Source organism: Triturus cristatus, chromosome 10 (assembly GCF_964204655.1).
Source record: "Triturus cristatus chromosome 10, aTriCri1.1, whole genome shotgun sequence".
Lineage (NCBI taxonomy): Eukaryota > Metazoa > Chordata > Amphibia > Caudata > Salamandridae > Triturus > Triturus cristatus.
The window spans coordinates 1,017,263,298-1,017,277,176 of record NC_140593.1 but is presented as its reverse complement, the minus strand read 5'-3'; the positions used below and the strand labels follow the sequence as shown (position 1 = coordinate 1,017,277,176).

General features: G+C 45.3%; 1 protein-coding gene across 1 annotated transcript in view; it reads left to right on the top strand.

Moving 5' to 3' along the window:
• The window catches only part of LOC146796430 (zinc finger MYM-type protein 1-like), a 131,101-nt gene extending 118,517 nt beyond the window's left edge, over positions 1-12,584 (top strand). The window contains exons 3-4 of the mRNA XM_085629007.1: positions 9,839-9,955; positions 10,358-12,584. Of these exons, the coding sequence (XP_085485133.1) occupies positions 10,397-11,347 (951 nt within the window). The 5' untranslated portion in view covers positions 9,839-9,955; positions 10,358-10,396 and the 3' untranslated portion in view covers positions 11,348-12,584. The remainder of the gene's footprint in view (positions 1-9,838; positions 9,956-10,357) is intronic.
• The last annotated feature ends 1,295 nt before the right edge of the window (positions 12,585-13,879 follow it).

Here is a 13,879-nt window from a genome sequence, read left to right as displayed (position 1 = left end):
ATGATCGGGTAGAAAACTTTACATTATATCACAGAATGCAAAATTTCGAAAATGTCACAAATTTCACACCAAATCAAATTTCGGAATTTTGCAAATTTCCCCTGAATAATTACAATCTCTGCACAACCTATGCACAATCAATGCTTGCAGGATTCGTGGTGTACTGTCGCTCCTCCTGGCATGGCTTGAGCTGGTTCGGATTCAATGTGAAGCAGTTCAAGACATAGCGCCAGATTTTAAGGTGTGCAGATCAAGCAGTAATAGTAGGGCAGGGTGGCAAGAGAGTGGCAGATACACATGGCTTCAACGTGTTAAGGGGCATCCTCTCCCATTCTCAGGAACAACTGACTTCCGGAAGAACTGGAATGCAAAAAATGTAGAATCCCAGGTCTAGCATGGATGGCAGACAGCCTTGCACAAACCCAGCCATCACTTTGAATGACGCACAAATATGTAGTTCAAGGTGCCCTACCTTGTACACAGCCAAACATACTCATGGATCCAGCCCTGCAGGTAAGAGCGGTGGGGCCGGGTTTGGGGGGTTCATTCAACAGATGGCCATGAGGGGAAATCAAATAAATAATTCATTTTCCTACGTCCTCATCTGTCGGCCCCACCGCTCTTACCTGCACGGGCTGCGACTGCTTGGACCTCACACTCACCTACAAATCCATACGTAGATGTACACAACCCTTCCATGAATGCTTTAGACATGATTGAGGGAATGGACATTGGTTAGTGATCTCTGAATGGTCCTTTTACACTAGAGAAGTCAATAGGCAATTTCTCACACAGGAGCCCAGGTAAAAATACCTTTCCCTTTACTAGAATTATACTCCCACCACTGCCAGCCCTCTAAAAGTTTAGGTAGAGAAGGGAAGAGCCATTCACTAAACAAGGAATGTGCTTTTGGCTCCCCATTAACCCCAGGCTCAGATCTTTCAACTCAGAGCAATAGAACAAGAAAGCTATCAGTGAGCTCAAATTTTGGTCATGCGTACCGGGGGAAGGTGGTGTCTCACTAAATCTCCCAACAAAAAGACACAGAGCAGCACGCTCTCCAGAGCTCTGCAGAGACCCTCATCTGCAGCACACTTTTCCAATGAAACACATCCCTGAGGGTATTCCTAGCTCCCTCAGTAGTGATCATTTAGTTTACTGGTGGGAAAGGGAAGTGGAGTGGGAGTTCGTGATCAAAGCACCTTCTAAGAGGCGTGAATCCTGATACACTTTTTTTTTAAAACATATTTTTTATTGAGTTTTCATAGGTAATACATCACGTCCATCTGGCATATGGTACAAATGTCAAAAAGAAAACAACATCGATCATCATGGATCAGGAAGGGTCGGATCGTGTTGTCTACATGGATACCCAGTCATTAGAAGAAACTCGTGATTTACTATTTATCTAAACATTACAACACTGAAAACAGAAGACAAAATTACAATTGAAATGACCCCCCTCCCCCCTAGTCCTCTGGTCCACTATGTGCAGCATAACACATTAGAAGATTGCAGTCACTGATTTAACAATAAGGAAATACAAAACATACACATTTTTATATTTATATATATACATCCCTAGGCAATAAAAGACATGAAGTAGCATGGTGTTACTCAGGTCCAGTCAGGTTGACTGTAGGGGATATGGGAGATGTAGGTGGCGCAGTCCCAACCGGGGATACTGGAGGGGTAAGTGAGTCGAGTGCTTTGAATGTTTCTAGCAGTTGGCCCCATTCCATGGAAATAGGAATCTTACGCTGGCCTCGGAATTCCTCTTGCCTAATGATTACGCTCTCTGCGGTGCGCCATCTGATCATTTCCGTCTGCCAGGCCAGTGCTGTAGGGAGATGAGTGGATTTCCACCTCATTGTGACGGCTCGTTTCGCCACAAGAACAGCCAGGTCTGCAAATCTATACTGAACTTTCTGTTTCTAGGGACATTTATGCAGGCCCAGCAGACAGCTGTCCACTGCTGACCAAACAGCCATACCAGTGACCTCCCGGACTCTATAACTGATTGTTTGCTAGTATACCCGTAGACGAGGGCAACCCCATAGCATGTGAAGCAGATCTGTGTCCACCTCCTGACACCTAGGGAAGGAGAGCTGAGCAGCAGGGTAAATGCAATTAAGACGATGGGGTGTAAGATATGCCCTATGTAGTATCATGTATTGTATGTATTTAAATTTTGCATTACGGGAGACTCTCTTGGGAAATTCTAAAATAGAGGTCCATTGTCTATCCGTTATCTCTCTCCCCAAATCCAGTGACCACTTAGCCCAAGTGGAGTTAGCGATGTTCTTGAGTATGTCCGAATACCCCTATAAAGCCACCGGGTAAGATGACGACCTGTTCCCATCAGATGTGTTGTATATACTAGTTCATGCTTTGGGGGTTCGATCCCAGCAGGGGACCAATGGTGTTTGATATAATGGGTGATAGTTGCATGAAGAAGAAACAGTGTCGAGGGGACCCCTTGAGTACGAGTGAAATTATCATGGTCTGCTAGTGTACCCTCTACGAACAGTGCTCCAACAGTGGACACCCCCTCTCGTTCCCAGGGGGACATGATTCTTTTCGAGATTGACCCGTGTGCGACAGGGATCCCAAGTGAGGGAATATTCGGAGAATATAGGAGGGCCCTCCTTGTGTATTGAAGAGCCTTCTTCCAGTACATCATTGCTATCTTAAGTAAAGGGGGAGCTGTAGGCGGAATCTTAGCCCGTGGTAGAAGTAGAGTGTGAAGAGTACCCTGACTAAGAAGTTGTGAAGTATAACCACATTCTTGGATGTGTCGGCCCGCTAGCCAATAGGACAATCATTGTAATTGCCTGGCCATACAATATGCTCGAAAATCTGGTGCTCCAAGACCACCCTCTCCTGGTCAGAGCTGTAGTTTTGCCAGGCCCACTTTCCTACGTCCCTTTCCCCAAATAAGTTCTGACAGTAGGTTGTCTAGTGTACTAAAAATTTGAGCTGGGATTTCAACCGGTATATTGGCAAAAAAATAGAGGAGGTGGGGGAGCATTACCATTTTTGAGATGGCTATCCTACCCATCACAGACAATGGAAGTGAGATACAAAAACAAACCTGCTTCCAGAGTGAACGTATTGCCTTCAGCAGGTTGCCGTCGATTAAGTCCTGGGGAGTTCTATAGATTTGTATACCCAAATACTTAAAAGTGTCTGGGGCCGTCCTATCTCGCATATAAAAAGCGTATGACTTATTTGCATTGATGACCAGGCCTGATATTTGCCCAAAGTGTTTATAATGGACGGGATGGGTTCTAGGTTTGCTGTAAGGTCCTTTAAGTAAAAAATAATGTCATCGGTATATGCAGACGCTATATGTGTTATGTTATTCATTGGGATCCCCAAGTCTATGGCCTCTTTACGGAGCAAACTGAGTAGAGGTTCCAACGCCAGAACAAATAATAATGGTGACAGGGGGCATCCCTGCCTGGTACCCCTGGTTATAGAATATGCAGAAGATATGTATGAGCGAGTCCGGGCCCGAGCCGTGGGGGAAGTGTATAGTAGCTCGACCCATCTCAGATAGCCCCCTGGGATGCCACATTTTTTTAAGGGAAGACAGCATGTAGGTCCAATCAAGTGTGTCGAAGGCCTGTTGCATGTCAAGGGAGATACATCCAGTGGAGTTGGAAAGGGCTGCTGCAGTTTCCATGAGTTAATGAAGGCGTCTAATATTTAGGGATGTGCTGCGGCCTGGTACGAAGCCGCACTGATCAATATGAATACGTTTTCTAAGGGAGAAGGCGCTGAGCCAATATTTTGCTGAGTATTTTATACTCAGTAGTTAGCATGGAGAGGGGACGATAACCTGATATATCACGGGGGTCCCTATTAGGCTTGGGGAGGGAAACAACCAGGGCTTGCATTGCAGTGGTGAGTAGTGAGCTAGAAGGGTCCCTGATTTATCTGCCTCCTTATGACTATATTGAGTGTATGTACTGTAGCCTATCAAGCGGAGTCGTTCAAGTAATTCCGCATGTTGAATTCTGGCTTCTTGTAACTGTGCTTGTTGGGAAGGGTTGGTGATAGCCCCATTTTCTAGTTTATTCAGTGAGTCTTCCACCAAGATGAGGTTCTTGTGTATTTCCTGTCAAGCCCCAACAGTAGCCCCTATAGCTGTCCCCTGATCACTGATTTAAACGCATCCCACTCAACTAAGCAGGAGGATGCTGAACCGACGTTCTCTGTGAAATAATTAGTAATGGCTGTACCTAAAGTATTGCGGAATACCCCATCTTCAAGAGTGTGTGGCCATAATCACCAAGTCGGGACTGGGGCAGGAACGCTCCCCATTCAAGTATAACTTCAAGTGGGTTGTGGTCAGAGAACGTTTTTCCGAGGTACGTGGATTCAGCTATTTGGGATAACAGGGACGTTGTACAAAAAAGTCTGTCTATTCTTGTGTGTAACTGATGTGGAGTGGAGTCAAATGAATATTCCTGACTATTGGGATGTTGTAGGCACCATACATCACTGATCGTCCAGCCCGTAGCTCAAGCATGCAAGAGTTCTTGGTAGTTACTGCGCCTTGAACCGGGGGGTGAGAACGATCCAAATGCACATCTAAAACAGAATTAAAGTCCCCGCCAATAGCCCAGGGATATACTACCCAATCCATTAGCACCGAGTTAAGGCTAGTGAGATAAGTATTCTGTTCATAATTTGGGGCATACACGCTACAAAGGACTATCGGGATACCATTGAGTTTACCCTGCAAGAGGACATATCGTCCCGCTGTATCTATCCTCTGTTCCATCAGCACAAAGGGTACCCCATTCCTAACCCAAATTAGTGACCCCCTTGCAAAGGCAGAGTGAGTTGTGTTAAAAATGTGTCCTTTCCAATTTCTCTGCAGTTTGGCGACTTCCGAATCTGTCATATGTTTTTCCTGAATAAGAGCTATGTGAACTTTATGCCTATTCAGCTGAGCATGGATTCTATGTCATTTGTGAACTGACCCCATGCCCCTCACGTTCCATGTCAATATTTTATATTCAGCTAATACAGCCATATCTCAACAACCATGAATAAAAGGATGCTCTAGGGAAGCACAGTGAATACAATATAATAGAAAGTGTAAGGTGCGCCAGGAACCGAAAACCCTTCCAAAAAATACAACCCCCAATACTAGGGCCAACAATCGAACTATGCTGGTCCAAACATATACTAATATACACTAATTCCAAATGGTCATACCATGCAGTAACTGCAGGGGGGGTGGGCCCTACACAGAGCATTACCGTGCAGCTATAAACAGAGCAACACTCATGCCGGGATCATGTAAAATACTAGATTAGGCTGAAACCTGGGGAGAGAAAAAACCCCACAAGTTATGCATACTTTGTCAACGTCTTACTTCCCTTCAGCAAAGTCGGTTAGGTCTATAATTACGGGAGATCCACAGAGATCGAACCACAGTGTCAGCCAAATAAGTCTTTGACAATCTGTGGTGTGATCGAGGGGAACAGGATGTCAATACTTTCAGAGTCCGACGGCATTGGGTTGTCATCAGATTGTTCCTGGGAGGAGACTTGTGTGGAGTCACGCATGGAGGCGGCCACCACCAGCGCCGACTCCTGCTCCAGCACGGCCTGTTCAGGTGATGCAGCGGCGGTGCGTCCATTGGGGCGCAGGGGCGGAGCCCCACTTACCACACATGCACACAAATCAATCCCCAGACCGGCAGCAATGGCAATGCAAATGATGCATTGCGTCGGACATGAAGGGGGTGGGGCCGGGGGGCGAGCACTGACAGTTGAGAGTTGACAGACAGGCAGCGGCTCGCAATTTTATTGCGCATGCTCGAGTTTGTCTCACGACAAGCACGAGCATGCGCATTCGCCGCACTGTCTGCCACTGACTACTGTACTGAGAGGAGGGGGCCGAGAGGCCGAGGGTTGCCTCTGCAGCAGCCCCCCTCTAGGTATCCGGGCGAGCCCTATCCGTGCTCTTTCGCCAATCCAGGGCAGGCGCTGATAATGCAGCGTCTCTGGATTGGCTGAGAGCCTGATACAGTCTCTCAGACCAACGAGTAACTGCTAATTGGGTGCCGCGCACCTATGGCCAATCACTGTGGCTTATGTCTGAACACAGTGACAGTGATTGGCCATGAGGTGCGCACTCCAGCAGTCGGTCGCGTCATCACGCACGCGGTGGTGCGACACTGTCTGCTCATAACCTCGTGGCGGCGGTGCGTTCAGAGTCAGAACCCGTCGTGACTGAGTGACTCGTGTGTCGTCGTGAAAAACTCGTGATATCACTGCATAAAAGTACCTGGGCTGAAGTAAGTATAATGAGAAAACAATAAGGAAATATGTACTAAAGAAATACAACTGAAAAAATTAAATAATAATACATATTTTTGGAGATGAAAATGCCATCTTGTCAAAGGGTAAGCTGATTTTCGGACTCTTCGGAGTACAAAGTTACCTGCGTGACTGCGTCGTGGACATGCTGTAGCTCTTACACTGTCTGCGAGCTCCCCGCGCTGTTCACGTGCATCAAACTCCTCACGCCATTCCTCCACGCCTAACCTTAACCTAGTTCCTCACTCTGCCCCAAGCCACACGCGCTATGTGCTGAATACTCCGCAGACCGCATAGTGTCCGTAACGTAAGTATAAAGCTCCCGACACAACATGTCGTCTACATCTGAGCTAGGCTAGCTTCTCACACCGTCGTCAAGCGACTCAAGCTCCCCTCAGAGTCCGCGCTAAGTTTCTCACACTCGACCATGCGCGTCAAACACCTCACACACTGCCCATGCACGCCAAGCTTTTCACACTATGCCCATGCACACTGAACTACTCGCATGGTCTGTCCGGGTGGGTCAAGCTCCTTGCAGATTCACGACGAGACGCAGTTTCACGCTATTTTTTCACATTGGACTACTACCAGTGTTTTCACAGCGAATTCAAACGGGTGGGAACTTGGGAAGGGGTGATTGGACCATGCCAAGTCACCCCCTCCACACCTGCCGCGCGCCCTCCAAATATCCATGATACACAGACACGTTCGCCCTGGAGGGAACTGTGAGGCCTGGTCGTCGCTCTGCAGTTTAGAGTGTGGTGGCCGAGGCCTGACTCTCTTTCTTTCCTCGGCAGAGCGGTGTTTGTTTCTCGACCTTCATTGTCGCTCTGCCTCTTTCCCCCGAGGCAGGGCTGCGAAGAATGTCGCATCGCAGTGTTCCCTCTCCGGCCGCTGGGATCACTCCAATCTCAAGTAACTGGCCTGACAAGTTTTGCGAAACTGAAACCCGCAGAATTCACAAGAGCGAGCGCGGGGGTTGTGCTGGGAGAGGCCGGACCGATGCACGCCTCTCCCACCCTCTACAACAAAGGGAGTAACCAGACAATTTAAATAACCCCACTTTGAAATAAAACTTTTAGTGGCACCAATCATGCGAAGCAAGTGAGTCCAACCCTCCCTAGAAGAGCCGCCTTGTCCATCTATTCATCCTTTTGCCCTTACATCCATCTTCTAATACCCGCTATTTCACCTTTACATCTTTCAACCATCATTCAATCTTTTCCTATTCTATTCTATCCATCTATTCATCCACTCTGCCATCCATCTGTCTATCCATCCAGCCATCCATTCATCTAACCACTCTGCCATCCATCCTTCCATGTATCCACCCCATCAATTCATCCATCCATCGATTCTCTATGCCTTCTATTCTGCCATCAGTTCATCCAACCATCCATTCTGCCATCTACCAATCCACCCATCATGCTTTCATCTACTCTGCCATCTACCCATCCATTTATCTATCCACTCTGCCATCAGTTCACTGGTCTTTTTACCCACTCATCATCCCTTTACTCTGCCGTCCTTTTACCTGTTCTTCCATCCCTTCACTACACAACCCTTTCACTTGTCCATCCACTCACTTAGCCACCCCTCAGCCATCCCTTTACTATCCTATCATTTCACCTGTCCATCAACCTAGCTATTCACTCACCCATTCACCCACTCATCCATCTACCCATGTATTCATTCACCCACTCATCCATACATCATTTCACCCTTCCTTCCATCCATTCACTATTCCTCCATCTTTCCCTCTTCTATTTACACATCTTTCGCTCTTCTTTTCTCCTGCTTACTCTTCTGTTGACTTGCATTTCTTTATAGCAGTTTTCATCAGCTTTGTCTGGTGAGTTGCAGACAGAAGAGGCCCATAAAGAACCCCCCCCCCCCAGCTGAAGCTGCTAAAGCGGGGGTCCACAGCACCACTGCATACAACAGGCCCTCAAGAGTGGGCACAGGCCAAATACCAACGCTGACCAGTCTCAATTCCTCCTGATGCTTCTTTCTTCCACCACCCTACGCTTCCTGTCTCTTTATCTCAGTCTTGCAGGCTGTTTTTAATCCCAGCTTTCACACTTTGTTCGTGTTTTCTTGTCTTTCTCTTCCTCCTTCTTTCTCCCGTTACTGCCTTTCTGTCTCTTGCTAAAAGTCCGAGGATGGAAAATTTGTTATGAGCCAAAAAATGAGAACTGGTGACACAGGTAAGGCACTGACCACAGCGCATGCAAGCAAATGATGTATTTATTATAGAGTCAGGTTCTTTTGGAGAAGTTAAAGATGTGATGGGGAGAAATAAATTGTGAGCTCGTTGATGTGGAGAGTGGGCAGCACATACGTCTTGTTTGCCAGTTATGGGCCTTACCAAGAACTTAGTTAAGATTACAAAGAAGGCTAGAGTGTCTGTAACTCTGGATATTTTAGATATATTTACAGAGGGCTTAATGCACCAGCAGCTCCACCCACAAGATCCACCCAGAGTCAGAGATTCCATGTTCTAGAGGCCCTAGTGCGCGCAGTTATTTCTTTTTTTATCGCTCTCCTTTCCTTTCCTCTTCTCTCTCACTCTCACTGCATGCTCTCTTTCTCTCTCAACTTCCTCTCTCTCAGGGTACTGCCTCGTCTTTCAGCGATCGCTTATTTTAAGTCTCTTTCTTTCCGTTAATCCCCCTTCCGACTGGATCCTGTCCCACCTTTGCTGCCGGCCCAGAGCGGTGAAGGTGAGCTCGCAACTTCTGAAAGAACATCCCAGTGCAGGCCCGTTCCATCACATTACGCATATGTTCAAGGTCACACACTGTGGAAATCCTGCTTGAGCCAGTCACGACCATAGCCCCGGGGAAGGATTTACAATTATGGCGCGATTCCCCGTGCTCACATAATGCTTAAGCGTTGATCCCTAGGTGAAAAGGTGCAACCGCTTTGAGGTCGGAAGGGGGGGGGGGCCTCCATACATGTTTCTGGCCATTCCCGGGGGCCTCGCCGCCTCTGCCGGCGGAGTCATTAAAGCATTTCACAAGGCAATAAACAGGCAGGAGGATTATGCTAATGAGATTCCTAGGTCCAGCTAGGGCTTTCTGCAGGACGCAGGCGAGCAGAGAACGGCCTGACAACGCTGGCAAATGTAATTTTGAATAGGTTCTTGCACATATTTACACTATTTCACAAGTTATGGTTCTCTGCTGCACTTCTTAATGTATTGATTAAAGGATAATTTGAATTTAAAATTGTGATCTATTGTATTCCATAAAGATACTGAAAGCTAAAGATCATATAATTATTACGTTTAAATGTAAGCAGGTTCCAATGGATAATTTTAACGTAGCAGACTAAAAAAAAGTCTGGTTTCCCCGAACATCAAACAAAATAAATATTTTAAGAACACTAGTTATTTTATGTTAACTTGAAGAACTGACACTGGTAAAATTCATTGGGATTACTTGTATTTTAAAAGCAATGCTTGTCTAGTTACAGCACGTTATTTTTATTTTCAGCACCTTCTAAAGCTTGACAACCCTTACCAAATTTTTGGTCATATTTCCGGCGAAGAACAAGACCTCCTTTGCTGCTCTTTCACCCCGGCTACGACCCAGCAAACACCAGAGTTAAAGGTAAGGAAACTGATGCTATTTTTTTTTTTTAGATTGGAGTTAGAGCTATGTGTGTGGTCACTGTACATGGTGGTTGGGGTAGGCACACATTCTGAACATTGTACCCTCAGTGGATGGAATTTACTAACAGCCTTAGCCCTGTGATTTGGCCAATAACGGTTGTTAACAGCACTAACTATCCCTTGCCTTGTTCAAGGCCCTCAAGCAGTGTCTGTTCAGTGCCTTCAGCAACCACTATGACACACAGAGGCAGCAGGCAGTAAGGCTGTATTTTTAGCAGTCATGTTGTGCAAAGGGGAGCTGTTGGAGATTTATTGCGATACTGCACAAGATATATGTATTTATACAGAAATTTGATATTATTGCACCGCACCTTATATGTTGTACTTTGATTATTGGCAGGTTTCTTTAATATATATTGGTAAGGCCAGCATCGTCATCATGAATACAGTACAAGAGCTGATTACAAGGTCATTCCAGGCACGGCCAATTCAAGAGAAAATAGATTTAAAGCAATTGGGACCTCATCGGCCTGACCTAAAACTACAGCAAACTTCCCAGGACAGAGGAAAAATGTCCACACGTACATTCTCAAACGCCTGGTACACAAAAGCTGATTGGCTTACAGGGTGCCCTTTAAGAAATTCTCTGTTCTGCTTCCCCTGCTTGCTGTTTGGTGGTGAGTTTTCTTGGACAAATCAAGGAGTAACAGACTTGAAGCATTTGTCTGAAAAAATAAAGAAGCATTCACGCACAAGAAAGCATATGGAAAACCTGACTAGACTGGGAATGTTGGGGGAAGATGCTCCGATTGAGCAGCAGATAAGTGATGCATACCGCAAAGCAATACAGAAACACAATGAAGCAGTTGATAGGAACAGGCAGATTCTATCCAAAATAATTGATTGCATTCGTTTCTGTGGTGCTTTTGAACTGGCATTGCGAGGCCATGATGAATCGGAAGGTTCCCCAAATCCTGGAATATTCAAAGGCCTTGTGGATTTAATAGCAAGCATAGACAAGGATATGGAAGCACATTTAGCACGTGCTACAGTCTTTAAGGGCACCTCTAAAACAATACAAAATGAACTTCTTGAGTGTATGCTCGAAATTATGAGAAGCCATATTGTGCAAGAATTGCAAAACACAGACTTTGTGGCTATTCAGGCTGATGACACCACTGATGTGGCCACTAAAACACAGTCCGTATTAGTGTTTCGATACATTGACAATGACAGACAAGTTGTGGAGAGGTTCTATGGTTTCACACATTTAAGAGACTCTAGTGCAGAAACCATTACTGCAGCTATACTGCGTCAACTGAGCTTAATTTTTCCAGAGCTGCCTCAAAAAAAAAACGTATTGCGCAAAGCTATGATGGTGCGTCCGTAATGAGTGGAAGCCTTAGTGGAGTTCAGAAGAGAATTCGAGATGTGTACCCTAATGCTCATTATGTGCACTGTTACGCTCACCAACTTAATCTTATTATGCAACAGGCAGTATCAAAGATCACCGAGACATGGATTTTCTTTCAGGATATAGGAGGCATGGCAGCATTCTTCTCGCGTTCCCCCAAAAGAACAGAAGCACTTCATGACATTGTAGACAAAAGCGTTCCAAGGGGATCCTCAACTCGTTGGAACTTTAACATCCGTACAGTCAACCTAATCTATGAACATAGAGAGGACCTTCTGAAATGTTTTGAAGCCATAGAAGCCAATGATGAGTTTGATTACAAAAGTCAGATTGAAGCCCATGGCTTTGGTAGAACACTACAAGACAGAGAGTTTCAGTTCTTACTGTATTTATTTCATGATATAATGGTAGCTGTCGACCTGTTATACAATCAGTTACAAGCACAAGAGATAGATACTGTCAAAGTGCAAGTATATACTACTATGTTTGTACAAAGCATAAGCAAAGTGAGAGATGGGGTTGACAATTTAGACAGCAAACTGCCAGAGAAATCTTTTTTCACAAACCGCAGGAAAAACATCACCACTATGGTCCGAATTGCAAAGGAGATCTGTGACATTGTAATTGTGCAGGCACGAGAGCGTTTTTCTTTCACTAAACATTTGGTGAGTGCCACATTATTGCAAAGTCAACAGTTTGCCAAATATGATGAATCCTTCCCGGAGCGTGCTCTGAATGAGGCTGTGGGAGCTTATCCTATGCTCAATAAAGAAGAGCTGAGAACTGAGTTGACTGTACTGTACGGAATGCCTGTGTACCGGAAGGCCACAAGTGCCTTGTCTTTGCTGGCTTTAATACATAAACTTAATATGGAAAAGTCACTTGGAGAGACAGAAGCTTTACTTAAAATTGTCATAACCACTCCTATGACAACAGTCGAGGCAGAACGATGTTTTTCAGCCTTAAAGAGGATTAAGACATTCCTGAGAAACACCATGCTTGAGGAAAGACTCAATGCTTTGGCAATGCTCTCTGTAGAGAGCAAGCTAGTTCAGAAAATCCCAGACTTTAACACTAAAGTTATTGAAAGGTTTGCTGCTCTTAGAGAGAGACGTGCTGATTTCATTTACAAAAAGTAAACAATGTTGAATGCTGCTACTTTGCAACCAGTTTAGTTTGTTAAATAAAAAACATCTGTGAGTGAGGTACTCAGAAATGCATTGTATCTCGAAGTCTGTTATGAAGCTCTGTGGTTATACACTGAATAAGCAGCTACCTATGTTATATGACATCTCTTTATTAATGTTATAACTGCACTTTCACAATTGCTTTATTAACCTTCCTGCTTTCTCAAATTTGCTTGAAAATGCACCATTTCTCTTCTCTTTTTTCAAAATTTTCTCGGGGGGAGAACCCCCCCGAACCCTCCTTATAGGGGTTCGGGCTCGCTCGCTACGCTCGATCGCAACGGTGAAGTATACCAATCATTGTATGCCCACCACTTTAAAATGTCACCAGCCGCCCCTGTGAGAGTGGTCGCATAGTTCTATTGGGACGGAGTCCGAGCCTACTGGTTTACATCTGCATACCTCGCACTCGTTGATCTATGTTGTCTAATGACTGGGAGGGTAGGGTGGTTTCAAGCAAGTCATTCGCTGCCTCAGGGCATTAAAAAAAGTGGGCTTTCTGATTATGAATAATTTTTAAGCGTGCTGGGAACAACAAGGCGTATTTCAAATTGAGGACTTGGAGCTTCTTCTTGAGTGGATGGTAAGAGGCTCTCTGGCATTGCACCTGCACTGTATAGTCTGGGTACAGAGAGATCAGAGTATTTTCAAACTGTATTGGGGCATTTTCACGGGCTTTTTGTAGTAAGAGATTACGGTCCCTGTAATTGGGAATATGGGCTTTGAGTGGCCTGGGTGGTCTTCCTGCGGTTGGCTTGCCCATAGGAATACGCTGTGCACGCTCCACACAAAAGAAGGTGGAGAGTCCTTCTGGGGCTACCTGTTCTCTGAGCCACTGCTCAACAAATTGGGTTGCGTTGGGACCTTCGGAACATTCCGGCATTCCAATATTGCGGACATTATCGCGTCTCGCTCTTCCTTCCGCATCCTCTGCTCTGTATAACAGGATAGTCAATCGTTTATGCATTTGTGCCAACTGGTCAGCGTTCCTTATGTTGTGGTACGAGATCAGTCAGCGTTTTGTGGTAAATATTTCGTTACCAGTACTATTTTTTATGCGGTAAAGTCTATTAAGAATAACTCAGTAAAATGAGAGGCAGAATCCGTGGTATTAGAGGTTTAAAAAGGCTTTATTCCTATACAAAGGAATACAATTTAAATTGTAGGCGTTCTATTCCATCACCACGAGAGTTCAGGAAGGAAGGGCATATATTATTGACAGGTAATCATTTTTATAGAAAAGGCATTACAGTAAAACAGATGTAGTAGGCGTATCAACTGATAAGAAAAATAAACTATGCATGCGTAACTAGAATAGGCG